Below are 19,721 nucleotides of genomic sequence, written 5' to 3'. Positions count from 1 at the left end.
GGGAACCAAAGCCTCCACAAAACAGCTTTGTTCCAGTTGTTGAATAAATGAAGCGTGCAGTGTCTTGTGTGTAATGAGTAAATGAGTTGCTTTTGACAGTTTTATTTATCTTATCCCCCCTTCACAGTGTCTTAGTGCACGTACCGAGTTCATGAGGTAATTCGTGGCAGAAAACAGCCACTGATGTGCTGATGCCACCTGTCAGGTTTGCACTGAACGCAGCGCCTGTAGAGTTCAAAGTGTCAGAGAAAAGAGAAAGAAACAGACCATTAGAGGAAACTACAGACTGCTGGGCATCTACCAGTTAAATATTAATCTTCTGCCAAAAGACTGCTGGTTCAAGCTTCAAGCTTGGTATAGAAAAAAAAAAACAAAACCAAAAACTGTTTTGCGGGAGACCAACAGCACCGTGTTTCCAGACTTCAGACTTAACATAGACCCATTAGGCCTTATTTTCTGTCAGACATGTGCCGTTACATGACTGGATGTTAATATTAAATGACTAAAGTGAAGAATTTCATCTATTTAAAAGTGATCTCAGATCTAAAAGCTCAAGCTTTTATAAACTCTAAAACTAAAAGCTCGAGAGACAGATATGGGAGCTGGGAGTGATGTCATGCCCAACCGGACTGCATTCCAGCATAGTCCTCACTGCTTTCCTCATCTAATGGGCATCATTTGGAAAACTGCTGGTATTTCAGTCTCTGCTTTCAGTGCCACTGGATTTAAATCCTGTATACTGGTGAGTTACAAAATCGTGGTACCTATGGCGAGGCCATCGCTGAAATTGTGCATGCCGTCTCCCATGATGACCATCCAGGCAATGCTGGCTATCCCAGCGTCCTTCATCTCCTGATCCGAGTGGCAGTTTCCTCCATGAGAGTGACCGTGTCCGTGCGAGTGCTTCTTGGTTTTACGTCCATTCTCCTTGGTGGGGGACTGACTGAGGTTTGCGGGTGCCAGCGGCGTCTTGTTGGTGGGAGAGTCGGGCGTCTGGAGCTCGGTGAGCTGCGTGTCGTTGTGGCTGTTGTCGCAGGAGACAGCTGTGCTGTCAGGGTCTGGCAGAGGGAGGAAATGTTAACGGGAGGACCAAAGGAGCTAAAGCTCGTAACCTGCTGTAAAGATTCACGAACAAACACTAACCTTCATTGAGCGGCTTAAGGTGGAGCCACTCTGCATCCGAGCGCCGATTTAACTTATGATCTGACAACTTCCTGCCAATCTTGCCCTCCTCATTCACCTTCTTCATGCCCTGTGAGCAACAATGCTCATTATATATATATTTATACACATTTCTTACACTGTGTTGCTTCAAAAGAGTTTGAACAAAAGACAAAACCTAAGGCAGAAACAGAGGTTTAGCGTCTGATAACGGCCCACTCCATCACCTGCAGCTGGATCAAGGTAACTCACCCTCTGGTCTTTGTAGTGCTTAAACATGCCAATACAGTGTTCAATGATGAAGAGGAGGTAGATGCCGGCCAAGGCTGTAAGCCCCTTCCACACTCCATCAAAAGCTGTTACCATATCTTCTTCCTGGTCGGCACCATGTTTGCTGTGATCGTGCTGCCCTTGTGACTGAAGACAGGAAGAGGAGCAACAGTTGACTGAGCGACACATGACATTCACACATTCATCAGAGCAGCGTAACCTGGACTCACTAAGAGGAAACAGTTACAAAACTGTTCAGTGGAACTGACGTTTTCATGTCATCAACATAAACAAATAAACACAAATGTGACACTGTTGTACAAAAACAGATGCTATAATTCTCCACAGTATACAAGTTACACATTTAACACAGAGTTAACAGTTGCTGATTTCCTTTTCTACATAGATGTTAAGGCTGTCAAGTCTCGTGTCAGGTCAGAGGTGACATAACATTTGCAATAAATTCTCAAGATAATTTTGATTTTACTCAAAGGGTTTTTAATTCTATTCTAATAACGTTTAATATAAAGAATTTCTCTTTTCTTTGACTTCATTAAATGTCTGTTACCATTTCACAGCGATAACATCAACGTGTTAAAATTAACTCAACGAAGCCCGAACCATGAACAAACTATATCAGTATTTTTTATATGGAGCAAGCAATTTAGTTTTTTGGGGGACCAAAAAAAACAAAACAAAAACACACTGATGATCTGGAGGTGTCACAACTCACAAAAACTCAGGTATCAAATATCACAATGGATGTGAATGGAAGTCGTTTGTGGTTCAGTATTTAAAAACGAAGAAACATGAAGCCACCGTTCTTCTGATTAACCCACAGAATCCACACGTTCTGGTTCGATTCATTTCCACTGACGGAGCAAGTTGTGCTTGTAGTTTTAGGCTCTTTGTCACAAAAAGGTCATTTCTGTTACCACTTTACCCACTTCCATCGATTGCACAGGGGACTTAATGAAGTCGCCGCTAAGGCACCACAAAGACATTATTCCTGTGTTTAGAAGCTGCCGTCTGTCTTTTGTACTTACGTGAGGCAGCAGGTGAAGGAGAGCGTCACCACTGAGCGTGCCCACTGCCAACGCTACCAGAAAGGTGAGCAGGAACTTGAAGCACGATTGCTTGAGGATGGGCACGAGTACGACCCCCAGCAGAGACAGCAGGCTGATGATGGTGATGGACACAAATCCCCAAATCCAGACCCACACTGGAGGAGGAAAAATAAACACAATAAATTAAATGATAAAATATGAGTATTATTTATCGGACAGCTTATTTTTTTCCCCCATTTGTTTGGTAAGGACTTTTTGTTTTAGAAAAGGTACAAAATAAACGCTTTTTTCATTTCCAGTCAAACAACGAGAGACGACACCATCAGCTGCAGCTTTATCATCACATGGCTCATGGCTGCAGGTGTTTTCCCCCACATTGTTCACACATGAAGGAAAGCATCCTCCAGAGGTTTTAAATCCATGTGTCCTTGTGATGACACACGATGCCTAAAGCAAAAAACACGAGGTGACATTTCAGCAGAATTCTTCTCGCCTCATTTTTCATTCAAGGCCAGAGTCAAGAGACGTGAAGCGCCAGAGAAAAAGTGAGAAAGGTACACTATTATTTAAACTGTCAGTCGAGCTGTCAGCCCAGGACGGTCTCAGAAGCGAGAAAAAGTTTTGTCGTCAAACACGACAAAGTGTTTAATGTGGTATGAAATTCCATGTCGCACCAAAGCTGGTCCGTGCTCTCTAAAGCGATGCTGGTCCTTCACTGCTGACATTCACCTATTGACTGAAACACTTAGTGCATGTAATGCACATATTACAGACAATTGACTTCAGGGAGGCTATTTGAGAACCATGACACGAAACACAAACAACACTCACCAACACATTTCAGAGACTTTTTTGTTAACTATAGTTCGATGTAGCAGCTGTTTGTGAGGCCAAACAAGTTTTCCATATGACAAACTCTAGGTTTTGGTGGAGCTTCAGTCATGCATACAGCCGTATCACAGGTGACACAGAGCCAGCAGGAAAACCCGACAGGCAGACCTTCTCTCCTCTTCTATTCGGCCCCAGTTGGCGGAGCTTTTGAAGACATGATCTGAAACATGTCTTACACCTGACGGAGTGGTCTTTAAAGAGGCTGAATCAAGCTGTTACTGTACCATTACACAGCTGTGGGATTAAAAAAAAAAAAAAAAAAAAAAAAAAACACTACCAAAGACATCTCTCCCCAAGCGCCAGGCTCACTACTCAGAAACAGGAGGCTGGAGATCCTCCTGGGGAAAGTATTGTGTACAAGTGGTGTGTCTGATGCTTGTAATTAGCTTTTGGGAAGCTACTCTTTTCCTCTGAAGCCATGAAAAAAGTCAGTATTTGACTGAGGATCTGTGTGCGATGGATTTACTTGCTGACGCCCCTTTGACAGTGGAGTGAATTCAGAGCACAGGCCGAAGCTGAGCACTGAGACTCTTTGAGCCATTTGGATTCAGGCTGTAACGTGCACGACATTGTGCTGATGTTTTTTTATTCCCTCATTAATTAGACCGACTTGGGCTAAAATCCTCATAAACCTCCCAACATTACTCTCTGCAGTTTATACCCCGTAATGACGGGCATGTTGGATACAGTTCACCAACATCAATTAAAAGGTTCTCCTCTCGCTGGCTCCTTCCCTCGGCTCTCCCTGTTCACTGTGTTCCCATACAGTACTTTGTGTAACACCACGCAGCATCATCTTTTAGTTTGTTCAATTAACTCGTGCCCGCAGGACTTCAGACTACTGGAAAATGCTTCGTTTTGACATTTTATTAAAGTCTTCACAGATATATTCATCTTGGCCACAAGGCTCTGGGTGTGAACTGAAAGCCCGCCCACCTTCCATTTAAATCTTCTGTTTGTACAAGGCAGCCAATTGGATGAAAGCTGGCTTAAAAAAAAGAGAGAGAAAGAAAAAAAAGCCTTGTTTGAGATACAGACTAAACTAAAGAGCTGAACAAAGACCCAGTTTAAGATAAATAAAGATGATTTTGTTTGTGGATGGTGATCATGTAAAGCTACTCAAGCTACTAAAGGTCCCCTTTAAAAACTTTGACTCCAACGTGTTCAGAAAAGTGAACAGAAATAACTAAATCTTGCCTTTAATTCAAAATAATCCTGACATCAAAATATTTCCTCTCAAACTGGCAAAAGGGCGTGAATGACGAAGGCTTCTAACACGCCCACTTATAACATATGATCGCTCCTGGGCTCGCCATGTTTCCTCACACTGCAGGCCGTGAGTCAGCACACAAAAATACCACAAAATGCATCTGGCGCACCCAAAGGATACCAGCCAGGGAGCATCTGACTGATCTGCACTGCCGAGATTCACCAAGGCCTCAGTGGTTTATTCATGAATCATAACATGTATATATGCATATGAATATATAAAAAAAAAAAATTATGTTTTCTACCATTCTTTTCTACTTTGTTGTTCAAGGATATTTTCTTTTGGGGAGGAAGCAAAGTCAAAAATGTTTAATTCATAGCTTTAAAGGTTCTCTTGGACCAAAGCAAAGTGTTTGCGTCCTAGTATGAGTCACTACATATGTATTTTTAATCCTACTTTATGGTAAGAATGATGGGAAAGCCTGTTTTTAAGCAACTATCAGTGATTAGAGTACAACAAAGAAGTTATTTCTCCTTCGTATGTTAAACTTCAACCTCAGTCCTGTGCAGATCGCTGCTGCAAAGAAGCAGTGAAGCATCAAGCCAGTAGCGGGCTTAGTAAAACAGGAAGGAAACGCTAATTTCAGGTAATCATACAAACAAGTTTTAAGAGTCACGTGACTTGTTGTAGGTCGGTGTTGTGTCAGCACAGCTCATATTTGTTGTGTATCCCTTCCAGCGTCTTCATGGATCTATTAGAGCTTCTTCGTTCAGTTAAAGAGAAAAGGATGCGCTGCGTTTCTGCAGAACATTTTACGCACTCTACTCCCACGAGAACCTTTGAAAAGTCAGCACTCTTTGCTCTGTCGTCTGCAGCTCACTCAAACAGTATGCTGAACCCGGCAGCGAGCGCAGCACAAGCCACGTCCTGCGTGAAAGCCCCTTGAGGCAGAAGCTGCTCAGCGATTTGACAGAAAACCAGAGAGCGACGCTGAATATCAAGACACCTCCGAACCCTCTGGAGTTTTCTGAAGGTGGAGGACTTTTCCCTGCTGAAGTGGACTTTAGTTTGATGAAGGCAGTCACAAACAGAATCGAGTCGAGCTCGTCGTCCCCCTCCTTCCTTCTCTCTTAATATCACAGGACGATCGTGCCATCTGCACCTGTGCCAAGCCATACGTAGGAGTGAAAAGAAAGAATGCTTCTATTTAAAAATGGGCACAGCTTTGCAGAAGCCCACTAAATAAAATAATTTAAATAATTTTCTTTAAAATATAAATTCATCTCATTCCTGCCCCGAGGATGCTTCAAACATCAGCTTGTATTTTCAACCCCTGAAATGCTGTTTTATTTTATTTATTTTTTTATGTAAATGTTATATACCTATGTGGTATGTGACTTTTGTTGCTATGATGCCAGGTCTCTCTTGGAAATGAGATTTTTAATCTCATTGAGATGCTAGCCAAAAGTGAACCTTTGGGATTTAAGAATCAGTCTGTGCATCATCCTGGTATTTTGGGGCATTTTAGGTATTAGTAACTGTATAATTGTTACAAACAAGAAACCCTCTATTAGTCTCTGTAAAGCACTTTGAATCACCTTGTTGTTGAATTGTGCTATACAAATAAACTTGCCTTGCCTTTATAATCACAACGGTGAGATTGATGGCCAAACCCTGATTGTTTGTTGCCAGCAGTTTTAGAAGCGTGACAGTAGAATTATACGAGTTATTCACAGCTCAGACAACATGTTTATAAGAGCGCTCTACCTCTTGAAGCAGCAGACTACAGCTATTAGTCTCTTCAGAGCCGCTTTACTGATTCCACACATTACAAAGAGCGGCTCATCGTGAGACAAAACAGTCAATCTGTATTCAAATCTCTTCGCTAACACTCACCTTATTGTTTTTATTATAACCACCATTTTCAATGTACATTATATAAGTGAAGTTTTACAGATGAATGCTTTTCTATTTGTTGCTATCATGCGGAACAACGTGTAACCCTGAGAGGCAACTGTACATCAGCCAGACAGTCCATCGCCACATCACCGCAGGTCCTTCACACTCACGCAGCTCATCTCCCTCTCTATCTCATTACCTTTATGCAGCTGTGGTTGTGTGGGCGGGTGTATGTATGTGTGTGTGCTTAGGCGTAGACATGGAGGTGGGCAGGGGGTTGCAGCAGGGCAATTTAAAGGCGGTGATAAGGGAACAGAGGAGAGAACGAAAGAGACCAACTTCTCTCCAATTACGCATCTCCTGTGAGCCACGGCTCAGAAAAATGGCCCCCGGTGTCGCTTAGGCTCTCCTAATTGGCACGGCGCAAAAAAAAGAGGGGAGTGGGGACCAGAAAGAAGTGAACTGCAAATTTTCCGAGCTCCCCCGCGGATGCCGGCAGGAGGTAAATGAGAGGCAGCTCTGCAGCTTGTGGTGACGTCTATGGTTGAATCTTGGTGCACCATTTCTGAAAATCTAGCGCCTCTAGTTTTGCACTAATGAGGAGCCGTTGCTGCCCTTTTGACTTGTTTGTGCAGTCCTCCTCGTCATCGTTACGGTTTTAAAAAATTATTATTATTATTATTATTATTAATGTTTTCAGGGGCGGCACACTTTGGCCTGAAGCCCGTATGGCACAGGTTTCTCCAGGAGGAAGTGTGTGCTTAACAATTAAGGCACTTTGGGAATTTCTCCAACCTCACAGCTGAACTTCAGTCCCTTTTGTCTAATTCTGTCCCCGCTGTAAACCTATCAAGTGTAAATCTGTCTTCAGTCACAAAAGCCACTCCTCTAATTAAAAGTAAATCTTATGACCCAAAGTCACTGTGATGTCTAATTTGCAGCATGTACACAAAAACAAACACACTTACACAGCAGGGGGGGGGGGTCACACAAAACATGAGAACTCACAAACTGAGACAGAACTCATTATGCTTTTCCCTAATTTTCTGTCATACACAAACCATTATAATGCTGGATGTTCATATTAGACTTGGCCAAAGTTTCACATAATGAGGTCAGTCTATAGACTAATCCCACCAAGCCAAAAGACTCCGGCTGCTCAATTACAGCAGAAATCATAACTACAGTTATTTTCCACAAATAATAACTATCTTCAACTGTTTAATTTAACACCATGCAGCAGTAGCTACGCTTGACCGAGATGAACACCATGTCTTAAGAGACCAACACGGAGACAGACAGAGTTAATAATCCTTCCACAGGTTCACCAATGGTAATTCTGGAGTTGCACTAAACAGCAAGTAAGTCTGAGCTTTCAGGACGCCGCTGTAAAGGAAGAAGGTGGGTGTGATTTCTATAGAAACGCTGAGCTTTGCTGTGAAAATTCATGGGAAAAAGTCTCATTGTCCCCTGGTTTGACTCACAGCTAGCTGCACACAGTGTTCCTGTTGTTAGCCAAAGTCTGAGGACAACTAGTTTTATTAAGACTGAGCTTGTAGTTCATAGTTTGACTTAATACCACAACTACAAAGAGATGCTGCTGCTGCTGATGTTTCTCAGGAGTTTCTGATCCTTGGAGGTTAAAGTTCTGAATTTTTTTCCAGCCTAACCTTGAAAAGTGGCGTGATATCAGTCCTTGACTAAATCGAATACCTACATTTTTTTTCCTTATGTTTTTCTTGTAAATTTAGTGTTTTAATCTAGAGATTTTTTTCTCATTATTATCCCCCTTCACACCTTCTCTTTGCACGGGACAGACACTCTGAAATAACTTAAAGGGAGGCTGGAGATGAACTCACACTGAACTTACAGAGGATGAGCTACACCGAGGCCCATTATAAGTTAAAGAAAGATTATTTTTAAACATGAATCATGCAAAGCTACTCTAGCAGAAACTAAGAAAACAAATACAGAGCTGGAAACGAGCATAAGGTCCCCTTTAACTGCCACAACGTGATTAGACTGATTATTACACAAGTTTACAAAATACTGTAATTCCAGATGGCTTTGTGCAATCTATTCTGAGATTTACATGCTGAGCCCACCAATATAAACACATTAATGTACCGTAAAGCGTAAATTCAAAGAAACCCAAAGATGTGCAGTCTGTCTTGTATTTTTGGTTTGCAGTAGCTGAGATTACTGCTCCTCCTTTGATTTGTAAGAAAGGTTTTATAGCTTCGAGTTTTATTTCACGACCTGTAACTCATTAACTTTTAAACGCTATGATTTTATAATTTGCATTCCCATAAACCTGGAAACATTGTAAGGTCTCAGAGCAGGACTTAATACTGACCTTCTGACTTTATAGCTCCGCTTTTGTCCTCTTTCGGTTTTCAGATTTTCTTTTTTTGAATATTATTGATTGGAGGATGTGATCAGAATACAAACAGAGAAGAAAGCTCACTGAAAGAAAGAAGTAGTTGGGCACTCAAAGGGACACAAACGGTCCTTCTTTGCTCTATTTAGAAAAGACAAAAAAGGACCACTTGTTCACTGCCATGGCAACTGAAATAATTTAATAAGGAGAAGAGACAGATGGAAAGCTCCAAACACAGACTGTGAGTGCTGCAGTTAGGTGTGTGAATAGCCCAGAAATGTCCTGTATTAAGATGACTGCAAGAAGGCCAACTGTAGCACATTAATGGGGTGATTCCACTATGACCTCCATCCTAATCAGCTCCTGATGCTCACGGTGAATTATGGTAGCCTTTTCATATAGACAAAACTGTAAACTTGCTTATAAAGTTTTGTGTTTCACATATTTTTCTTTTTTCTGTTTAAAACAAAATCACTACTTTTAAGTCAGTTTAGTTTCACTTTGTTTACAATTTCAGTTTTTAGCGCTCAAAGTCACAGATTTCCTAGTCTCAGTAAACACACCAAAGCTGCCACCCTCTGTGTGTTGAAGACTTAAACTAAAGACGTCCACAGATACATGTTTACATGGAGTCTATGCTTGATCTATAGTTCAGTTAACTCAAACATTTCCCAAACGTTTTGCTTTTTCTTTAGTTAACTATATAAAAAAAAAGCCCTGAACCACAGATGAGATTCACAGTGGTTCCACAAACTACACACTGAGCAGAAGCTCATGAGGTCAGGGTCATGCCTACAGCAGCAGACGCCATAAAAAACGTCTTGAGTGGTTTTAGAGGAACATTTCCGTCTTGAACAAAGGTTAGTGTGAGACAACCTTGCAGCAGGTTTGATATAAAGAACAAAGTACATGTTTAGCAGTAAGCAGGAAAAAGCCTCCTGGACAATGACGACATCGCTCACTGCTTTAAGTGACTCGAGTCTCAAATTTCTCCAAGTCTACATTATTAGCGAGAACTGATGTTACGCCTTCCTTCAGCTGTAAATAAAACTCATGTTGTGTAAATACATGAAGCAATTTGAGCATAAGAAGCACTCTTCAACGACTGCTCTGGCTTCCAATACTCAGTTCTTCTTTTTTGTTAATGTCGCTGCTCAAACTGCTCTCCTGTGTCTCCTCTGCAGCTCTGCACAGCAGAAGGATGCCGCAGAGGTATGGTTACACAAAAATCACATTTTCATTTCCAAAACCTCAATCTTGGAGTCACGTTTGAGCGCACAAACACAAAACTGTTTTATTTATTTATTTGAATTAAAACTTTTCAAATTGTCAAAGTTGCCAAAATGAAATGAATGACTGTAAAGAAGGCAAGACGTCACCAGTTTAATGTTAAGTATATTATAAATTAAATGTGATCAACTCTACTCCAGATTAGTCTTAATATTGATTAAGAAAAACGCTATATACACCCACCGGCTGCTTCATTTGTCCCACCTTGTCAATGTGACAGGAGTGGCATCTCATACGGTCTTCTGCCGCTGCTGTCACCTTTCTGCTTCACAGTTTGCCGTGTTGTGAGTCAAACCAGAGCAGAGACGCTCTTCTGCATTGCAACAAGTGGTTGTTTGTATTGCTGTTGCATTCAAATCAGCTCAAAGCAGTTTAGCTAGAAGTAAAAACGTTCTTTTCCTTTTTTAAAGTATTTTATATATTATACTAAATATTTTAACATTTATATTTAATGTTTCTTATATTTTTTTTAACATTTTTATTTATAACTCTCTGTTTTGGGTCCAGTTTGGCACACATTGCCCTGTCCCCTTGCTATCAGGCTCTGAAAATTAAAATAAAATAAAATCAGTAAAAGATAGCGGCAGTACCAGGAAATAGAAGTCTCAATATAAAATACGGCTTAACCATTTTAAAGAAACATTATATATTTTGCAGATCTTCCACTCTTCCCTAAGAGAGGAGCTCCAGGTTACGTAAAGACAGCATTACATTAATGTTTTATGATGGGAGTCCCTGTGGTTTTACACTTATGAAGAAAGCAGTTTCCTATGGCCGATGGCATCAGACAAAAACCCTGACTTACAGTGTGCTTTGTTAACCACATTTTTTAATGTTTCACTGTGACTTTTTCCTCCATTCCAATTTCTTACCATCATATTCAGTGTCTCAACAATTTCATAATAGTAGATGCTTTTTAGTCCACCTTCCGTGACTACTTAGCTTGCTGGTCTCACACCAAGTATCCAAAACAAGGATAAAACACTGGCTTCAGCTGCATTTTGTCATCCAAAAGAATGAAATGAAAATAAAATGAGCACCGTGGACTGAACTAAGCAGCTGACACTCATTGAAATTAATATTTCTCCTTGCTATGTGGTTTTTTTTTCCGAGCAGATCAATGAGTTTGCTCTTACCAGAACTGGCAGGCTCAAAGGCTTCCTGCTCCACATCCATCTGCTCGTAATGGAGGATGCAGACCCGCCTGTCTATTTGGTAGAGCAAGGCGGGACACAGATACGCAAACTGGCGGGGGGAGATGAGCGAGTCGGGATTGAGGCCGTAGTAGGTGAGGAGCTGAGTGAGGTTCAAACACTGGAGTGAGAAGGTGAGAACATGAAAATATAAATAAACGCAGGGAACCACTGAAAAACATTACAAATAACAGAATCACTTCTTGTAAAGTCAAATTTCACTCAAACACAATGTGAGCTGCAGCAAAAGACAGATTTTATGTTAAGGGAATTTCACTTTGGCAGTACTGACTGATCCAAACATCCACGAGGAAAGCCAACCATTCATTTAAAAATGCTGAGAGAGATTCCACACACAGAAAACCAACACGATATAATAACTTAGTCGAGTGTTTGTTGTTGCACTACTGCTTAAGCACTGATAACTTATTAGAACAATAGCATTTAAATAAAAATCTGGTTTCTTGTGTCTGTTTATTTAATCCTTCTTGTTTTTTGTCCTTTTGTGAAAAAATACACATTTATTACAAACAAGTGGACTGTTTTCAAGGCTTTCAGATTTCCCAACACTATATTTAACTTCATCAGGGGGTTTATGTAATAGTTTTAGTTTGTCAGTCTGTTTTTTTTAAACAGGATTGCTTAAAACTTTATGGACAGTGTCACATGTAAATTTGACCAGTTAATTGTTTTGATGTTCCCAAGAAGATCAAAATCTAGTCCAGATTCAAATATCCTGCTGGATCCATGGGCTCAATTAATGTATGACTTTGATGTTATTTTTAGAGTTTGCAGGAGTAACAGATCAATAAAATAAAATTAAAAAAAATGGCACAGGCTACCAATCAGAAAATAGTGGGTTAAAGATGGGGGAAAGGAAGCTTCAACTACTTGTTTGACACAGCGGAGGAGCTCAGAATGACGCAAAACTATCACAAAAGTTAAAAAAGCAAATTGGAAACCACAACAGGTGCATTTAATAAAAAAAAGAAAAAAACAAATAAAAAATAATCTTACCTCCTCATGCTGATGGGTTAATCCACCTGGATGACCAGCTGGCATGGAGACTGGCAGAGTGGGCACAGGAAGTGCCCCCGGTGCCTCTCTCTTATCTTTATGAGAGTGGCTGTGACCATGTGTGTGGTTATGGTCATGAGTGTTGTCATGGTCGTGGTCATCAGATGCAGGTGTGTGAGAAGATGTGGTTTTGTCTCGCCCTCGCTGTCCTCTGACTCTTCCCGGTTTCCAGGGTTTCTTGGGTCGGTTTTCTGTCGGGGTGGGCTGCAGCCTCTGGGGCACCTGAGATGGCTCCAGCTTTTCCTGGTCGAGGTGAGTGCCGCCTATGTCTGTGTGCACTTCATGAATATGATTGTAGTCATGTTCATGATCACTGTGGTTGCTGTGGTCGTGATCAGGGTGAGGCTGAGAAGACAGGTCCCTGTGGTTGACCTGCTGGTGTTTGTGCTCTTCATCATGTGTGTGATTGTTGTGGTCGCCAAAGTGGTGTGTGTCATGTTGATGGTCATTCTCCTCTACCTTAGTGTGATTGTGATCTTGTTCATGGTCATGTTCGTGATCTTGTTCATGGTCATGTTCGTGATCATGTTCGTGATCTGTCGGTCCAGCAGTGGTTTGGCTGCACCGAGTGGGAGCTCCTTCTGTGTGTGGATGCTGAGAGTCTTGTTTTTGGTGTGGACGCATCTGTGTGGTGTGACTGTGCCGGTGGCCCTGGCCGTGGCTGTGGCCAGCGTTAGTGGATGAATGTCCGTGCAGCATATCCAACACCTCGAGGTGGGCTACATGGTCATGGCCCAGATCCTCATGATCCAAACCTACAACCTTCACTTCTCCCAATCCCAAGCTAAACAACAGACTCTGAAAGCCCTTGAAATCTAGCCGGTCTTCCTGGCCATAGCGCCTGAAAAGCTGCTGGATGTAGAAGCGCTGTTCCTCCTCAAGAGCATCCCCAGCGTGCCCACTCTTGGACCCTGGGGACTCTGTGACCCCTCTCACGTATGGAGCCTCAGAAATCTGCAGGTCGCTGTGAGCGCTGTCATGATCATTGTGGTGATGCCCATCGTGCTGATGGTGGTGTCCTCCTTCATGGCAGTGGCTGCACTGATGAAAGAGGAACGTGAGCACACACAGGAAACAGAACTTGGTGTGCATGTGGACTCTCATTGTCCCCTCAATTCTCGTCACCTGCAATAAATAAATAAATGGATAAATAAGTAAAAGAATAAGACCGTGACAAAAGCACTGAACTGATCTAAAGCCTGGATTCCTGTTGTACTTGCCTGTTACAGCGTCAGGCTCCCATGGAGCTAATGCATACTTCTATGGTACACTGTAATGTAAATTCTCCATAGATGGGTCTGCGTGGTCTCACAAACTAAGCAGACATGTGGACATCAACTCATGGACACAAGGGGAAGTGTAATCTAGCCTTTTTAGTCCCAAGTAAAACTTCACAATTAATCTTTTCTTTTAAGATAATCAGCACCATTGAGACTATGCTGATTAGTGCATCAGCAAATCAATCTACGAGAACAAATAAAGGCCTTTTATTTAGCTTGTAAAAGTGTAATGTATTTTGCATCTGTTTGTTTTCCTTTGTTCTTTGAAACGTATGATAAGTTTGTAGTGCAGTAAAAATCATTTTAAAAATAATGTTGTTATTTCACTTCTTGAAACCCATTTTAATATACTTGATATAATTTTGAGTCTAATGAGTTTTAATTTGTATTAATTTATGTGGTTACACAACATGTTTGATCATAAGTTAAAAAAAAAAAAAATCATACTTATTCATTTGGAATATTATTTTTTGCAGTGAGGATATATTTCCTCATTGTCACCAAATCACAGTGAGGATCCGAATCTTGATTTATTCATCTTTTACAAAATATGTATTTATATGCAAACAAAACTTATTTAGTTAGTTTCCTGTTACTGTTTCCCTTGATTTGTTTCTTTGGATAGCAGCTTTGATTAAACAGTCAACGATGATTAAATCACCTCAATGAGACTGGTTACAGTCAACAAACAACACACATTAATTATGGTCTGTCCTTAGGTAAGAACAAATAAAAACGGACACAGTTACAGTTTCACAGTGAAACTATACTTTCTTGCAATCTTTTTCAAAATGTGGCAATGCAATAAGGAATAATAAAATCTTCCAGAATAAAAGCAAACAACCAAATGTTATTGGTCTATGTTACATACGGGAACACCATATAAAATAAGTAAATAAATAATACAAACACGAGCCACTAGTATCAGATTACACAATCCTGAGATCATTAAAATCTGTGATCGATATCAGGCCTACTAACACAATAACACACTGACATCCTCCAGTTTAAAGGTTCACATACAATGTTAGACACACACAAAAAGATGCGAGATAAAAAGCTGGCACACCACAGATAAAAAGACGATTCAAAGCTGCTACCTCCAGCTTAGAATAACAGATCTAATGACTAAATCACAAAGCCTTCTGGAGCATAAATTTGTGTAACAAATTGCTTGTTTTCCCCCTACTTTAAAATGCCTGAAGCAGCAGTATCATTCCAGTCAAATGATCCTCATAAGGTCTCTCGTGAAGCCCGTGGGTGGGTGATGCGAGAGAGGAGGGGTGGAGAGAAATAAAGAGAGGTCATATGAGGAATACTGCTGGATAATGGTGCGATGGCACACAGAAGAGACCAGACAAATGTGTGTAATCACTCCTCCACACACTTCAGCTTGTTAGTAAAGTTTATAGAGGATTTACAGCATGCACATCATGAGGGAATAGATCTGTGTTGTGCAGACCACAAATACTGTTGTAGACAAAGAAGATGATAGATCCTTCTCACAGCTGTCAAGGCTACTAACAACAGACTGCACACCGTAGGCATGTGTGAGAACCACAAACAAAGAACATCACAATTTAACCGCATTGATTTCTTTCTGGATATCCACAAAACAGCAAGAAATATCAAAATAGAAACTCAAAGGAAAGGAAACAGATCTGTGCACAAAAACTTTCCTTGGTTAAGAGTATAAGGAGAATCTATCCAATGACAATATTTTATCTTAGGATGATGCATAGTTTTCCTTCCTATAAGATAAAAATATCTCCTTACATGCGTAACACAGGAGTCATACCCACAACAAAAAAAGCCTTTTAAATCTATGCACCCAACCAGTGACGCCTTCTGATACAAATATATTTCCACTCAAATTTATAACAAAAGGAAAATTCTAGAAGAAGCCAATCAACATAAAATCAAAGCCCTATTCATTCATCAGTGCCTTGATCACTGTCCAGACAGCATCAGTAGCTTATCAGCCAAAGACTATTAGCTCATAATGGAGTTTAGAATCAGTGTGTTACAGACTTTTGCAATATAATGCCATTTTTTGTTTTAAATGAACACCATAATTGTTGCTCTCTGCACCAATTACAGTAAACACACCCAAACCTCTACAAACACATTTAAACCGCATTCAAGCAAACACCTTCAAAAGGTGGTTAAACATTTCAAAACCACAAAAAAAAATTCAGTTACTTAATCCCAGCTTCACTCTGAAACTAAAATCAAGCCAACTTACCACAGTGTGCTCTTGAATGAATGGTGTGTGAAATTTGAATGAGGGCGTTCTGACTCAAGGTTGCAGTAGTTAAGTGTGGTTAGAAGCATACTTCGCCGCTGCCGGCAAGACGGTGTTTATAAACATGAGACAGCAGTGACCTATGAACCTAACAGCAGATAGGTTGGGGCAAAGCAAGACCTATTTTTAAGAGCACACCCTCTCAGCAGCAACAGAGCCTGCAATGTCTCCTGACTGGAGTCTTTGTTGTGCTTGGCCTTTATTGGAAACAACAGAATCTCTATCGAGTGCTACAGTTTAATTGTGTGTTACAAAAGCTAATGTAAAACGTAAGCAAGACAAATCAATTTTAAGGGATATTTTTTCCTCTCTGGAATTTTTATGTTCACATATACATGAATTTAATATAAAATTGATTTCACTGAGCGGTCAGAGAACTGTTTAATCGCAGTTGTTTCAGTACATGTTAAGAAAATAATCCTATTATCACCAGTGTTTCCCACACACACACTTTACTTCGGTGGGCTGCTGAGGTGTATAAACAGGTGCCTATGTACCTTGTTTGGCAACTCATATTAGAAATCTATCTATTCCTGTCTGAGAGAACAGAACCAATCAGACAATCCTCTAAATTTGTGTTTAAAGCCCCAGCTGTCATGTTGTCCCTACAGGCTGTCTTGCTAGCCAAGCTACTGTTGTGGGAATCCTTGATATCATTCAGCTGCTTTCCCAGAGAGGACATTGTCCCACGCTGGGATGAACTCCAACACTGTCTTGTACTGCAGCTGGTCGGTAGATCCACTATGAGCTAGATCCACTAACAGAATCTGAAGCAACCGACACCAGTTTAAGCTCAAACACAGAAAGTATGTTGTATGAATGATTTGCAGAGGGGAAAATAAAAACAGACTTGTTACCCACCAAACAGATCTCTGCCTTTCAGCACAGGTAAGTCACTCTTTGCCTTAAACTAAATGTAGACTACGTGTTCACAAGGCAATTTTGAGCCAAGAAAAACCCTGACACATTTCCCCACATCCCCAACACAGTCACACACAGAACCTGAATCTGTGGGAAATCTGATTACACAGCACACTGCAGTAAGTTTTTCACTCACCAAACACTTCTTTGCCTGCTTGGCCCCCAGTCTTGGTGTAATTAAATGGGGGTGTAACAACTCTTCTGAAACTTGCACCCTGAAAAAAAAAAAAAAAAAAAAAGGGAGGCAGAGAAGTGAGAATCAGTCTTTCGCATAGAGAAAAGGTGATGAAGCATTATGGCAGTAACAAGCTCAACAACATCTAGGCGTAGCTACATGGTGGAGGGTCTCCACTTTGATGACCTAAGGATTTCCTGGTCCTGCTGGCTTCATCAGCTGTTGACCTTCAGCTTGCACTGAAATGGTTCATGGCCCAGTGTGAAGCAGCGGTAATGAAAATCAGCACGACCATATCTCTACTATGTTTCTTAGGTGGAAAAGAGTGGAGTGTCCAATCATAGTCTGGGACAAGTCAATGCCCCAAGTATCTCAGGGTCTAGTTCATGAGTAAGACAGAATGGAGTGTGAGAGTGACAGACTAATAGGTGCAGCTATATTGATATGTTGCGGTGGAGAAAAAGCTGAGTGTAAAACCTTTTGATTTACCGGTAAATCTGGGTTTGTACCCTCACCCATGATCATGAACTCTGGGAGAATGAGGTTCCAGATACAAGCTGCAGAATTAGTTTCCTTCTAAGGTTTGCTGGTCAGGGTTGCTAGATCTGCTGATCCTCCACCTGAAAAGGAGCCAGTGGAGTTTGTCCACCTCTTCCAGACGGCCCACCATCTAGGCAGATGGGCAAGAAGAGGTGGCCAGGATGAGGGAAGTCTAGGCTTCTCTGCTTGGACTGCTGTTGCAAATTGCCTCTATCATTCAGATAAGTGGTAAACAATGGAAGGATGGGTGGAAAAAATCAGACTTCATGGACATATCTTCTGGGTCTGAAAAGGAAAGTGTAGCCCAGTGGCAAACAGATGGAATTAGAGACTGTTTATTGTAATTATTATTAAAGGTGTTTTATTCTGTTCAGTTAAAAACACTCATGATTGGAGAGAGACTCTAAAGAAAAAATCCAAATTATTTTGTATGGAATTGCATTATTTGTTTATTTTTGTTTCTCAAAGGTTATTTGTTGACCTGGATACAAATGCAGTCCAACCAATGGGATTGTATGTCCCGCCTTGTTTTTTTCATGTTTGGTTGCGCTGCTAAGGCTGTTTAGACCACACGCGCCATAGCTGTACCTGTGGGGAAAACGTGGTAGCTGTTGAAACAGCGAAGCTGTTGGTGTCTGCTTGATTAGCCGCCAGATTTGGATAGCCGAAGCTAGTTTTATGAATACGAAGTGCTTTGCACTGGTGAGTAACGAAACTGTTATAGCCGCTGATCGGCATCCTGAAATGTTAATGTTGTTCGCTTCAAAAAACAAACGCTAATGGTGACGGTACTATGCAAGTAGCTAGCAAGTGTGCTAGTAGCTAGCGAGTGTGCTAAACGCTCACTCCCGTTGTTAAGCGTTAGTTGAGAACTTATTAGCTGTTGTTAGGTTAAGGAAAAAAACAGTATGTCTATCTGTTGTATTGAAATGTTTTGTGTTACTTTTTATTCATGACTGTTGTTACTTGACCGTGAGCAGAGTATATTGAGTTTGCTGCTTTTAATGAGCAGTGTGAATTGCTTTAATGATTGGCGATAGCTACATTGCCATGTAATGAAAACGTTTAGAATTTGATTAGTTGTACAACATTAGAAATTGAAACACATTTTGTTCATGCTTTATACTTTAAAACAGAAGTGTTGTTAGTTAAGTGTGAACAATGTTCATTTGAAGTAATTCTGACCTCACTCTTAGGTCAGGTTTTTTGAGTTGGAGAAAGGAGCCGAGACTCCCCGGAGAACTTTGGATTACAGACTTTGTGGAAATCCGCAGAAGAGGAATAATTTTCCATTGCAATGGATGGCGAGCCACAGCCCATTTGGAATTGAATCTTGAAGTCTGGTTGCCTGAACTGTGGTAGGACAAAACAGTGCAAACCATACATCGATCGTGGACTGAACTCACACCAATAACTCACCAGATCACCAAACAGGCCTGATCTGGATCCTATTGACACTTTAAAAGACCCGGGTCTAACGTTCTTTTCTTTTTTTATTTTGGGTATCTGTGCGCGCACACACAATTTTGGTTGTTATTGTAAATGCAATACAGTGCACAAATTTCAAATACAGTTGAACTATTGCTTCATCATTTGCAGTTGTGTTTTCATTGTGGTTACCCATCCTCTGGGCTCCTGTCATTCCTGAAATCTTCTGATTTGCCCATTGTTTATATATTTTGTTACATACTGGTTACAAAAGCCCAGCTGAAAATGGCTTAAACCCAAATACCTGCAGGGAGTGACTTTCCTTGCCAAACGACGTACTAGAAATGTGTTTACTGAGATCATAGAATAAGGTAACTGGAGATTAGTTATATATAAGCTTCAAAAGAACAGCTCATGGACTCGATGGGGGGGGAGCTTTCAAATTTCAGTGATATTCATAGACAAATTCATTTTGTAGACTTTGGTCTTCAGAAGGAGACACAAAGCCAGCCTGCAGTGTGAGCCTGTAGTCTCACAGTTTCAGTGCTCATAACATCTGGTTTCAGAAAGAAAACATGACAATGGCAAAAACACTCAGCTTTTACAAACCAATGGATAACATCACAGTGATGGC

The 19,721-nt window shown here is 40.9% G+C and overlaps 1 protein-coding gene and 1 long non-coding RNA gene across 9 annotated transcripts in view; one reads left to right on the top strand and one right to left on the bottom strand.

Moving 5' to 3' along the window:
- slc39a10 (solute carrier family 39 member 10) overlaps positions 1 to 19,721 on the bottom strand; it is a 35,765-nt gene that overhangs the window by 5,310 nt on the left and 10,734 nt on the right. For 3 of the 8 annotated variants that reach the window (XM_085248866.1, XM_085248867.1, XM_085248868.1), the window contains exons 2-9: positions 17,081 to 17,159; positions 12,379 to 13,563; positions 11,305 to 11,482; positions 2,478 to 2,653; positions 1,414 to 1,578; positions 1,144 to 1,252; positions 765 to 1,058; positions 145 to 225 (exon numbers count right to left, since the gene is read on the bottom strand). In XM_085248866.1, coding sequence (XP_085104992.1) covers positions 145 to 225; positions 765 to 1,058; positions 1,144 to 1,252; positions 1,414 to 1,578; positions 2,478 to 2,653; positions 11,305 to 11,482; positions 12,379 to 13,563; positions 17,081 to 17,159 — 2,267 coding nt within the window. Of the gene's footprint in view, positions 1 to 144; positions 226 to 764; positions 1,059 to 1,143; positions 1,253 to 1,413; positions 1,579 to 2,477; positions 2,654 to 11,304; positions 11,483 to 12,378; positions 13,564 to 14,907; positions 15,045 to 15,963; positions 16,503 to 17,080; positions 17,160 to 17,608; positions 18,232 to 19,721 lie in introns of those variants that run through there. The other 5 variants (XM_085248873.1, XM_085248870.1, XM_085248869.1 and 2 more) reach the window with 4 other exon arrangements.
- On the top strand, positions 18,232 to 19,018 carry LOC146557222 (uncharacterized). The gene is made up of 2 exons (XR_014888902.1): positions 18,232 to 18,361; positions 18,856 to 19,018. It is a non-coding gene; the product is annotated as an uncharacterized LOC146557222 (long non-coding RNA).

This window comes from Mchenga conophoros, linkage group LG16 (genome assembly GCF_057382185.1).
Source record: "Mchenga conophoros isolate Kocher_MC1m ecotype Shallow Benthic linkage group LG16, M_conophoros_male_GT1.1, whole genome shotgun sequence".
Classification (NCBI taxonomy): domain Eukaryota; kingdom Metazoa; phylum Chordata; class Actinopteri; order Cichliformes; family Cichlidae; genus Mchenga; species Mchenga conophoros.
Note: the sequence above shows the minus strand (reverse complement) of the source record. Positions and strands in the feature narration are given on the sequence as shown.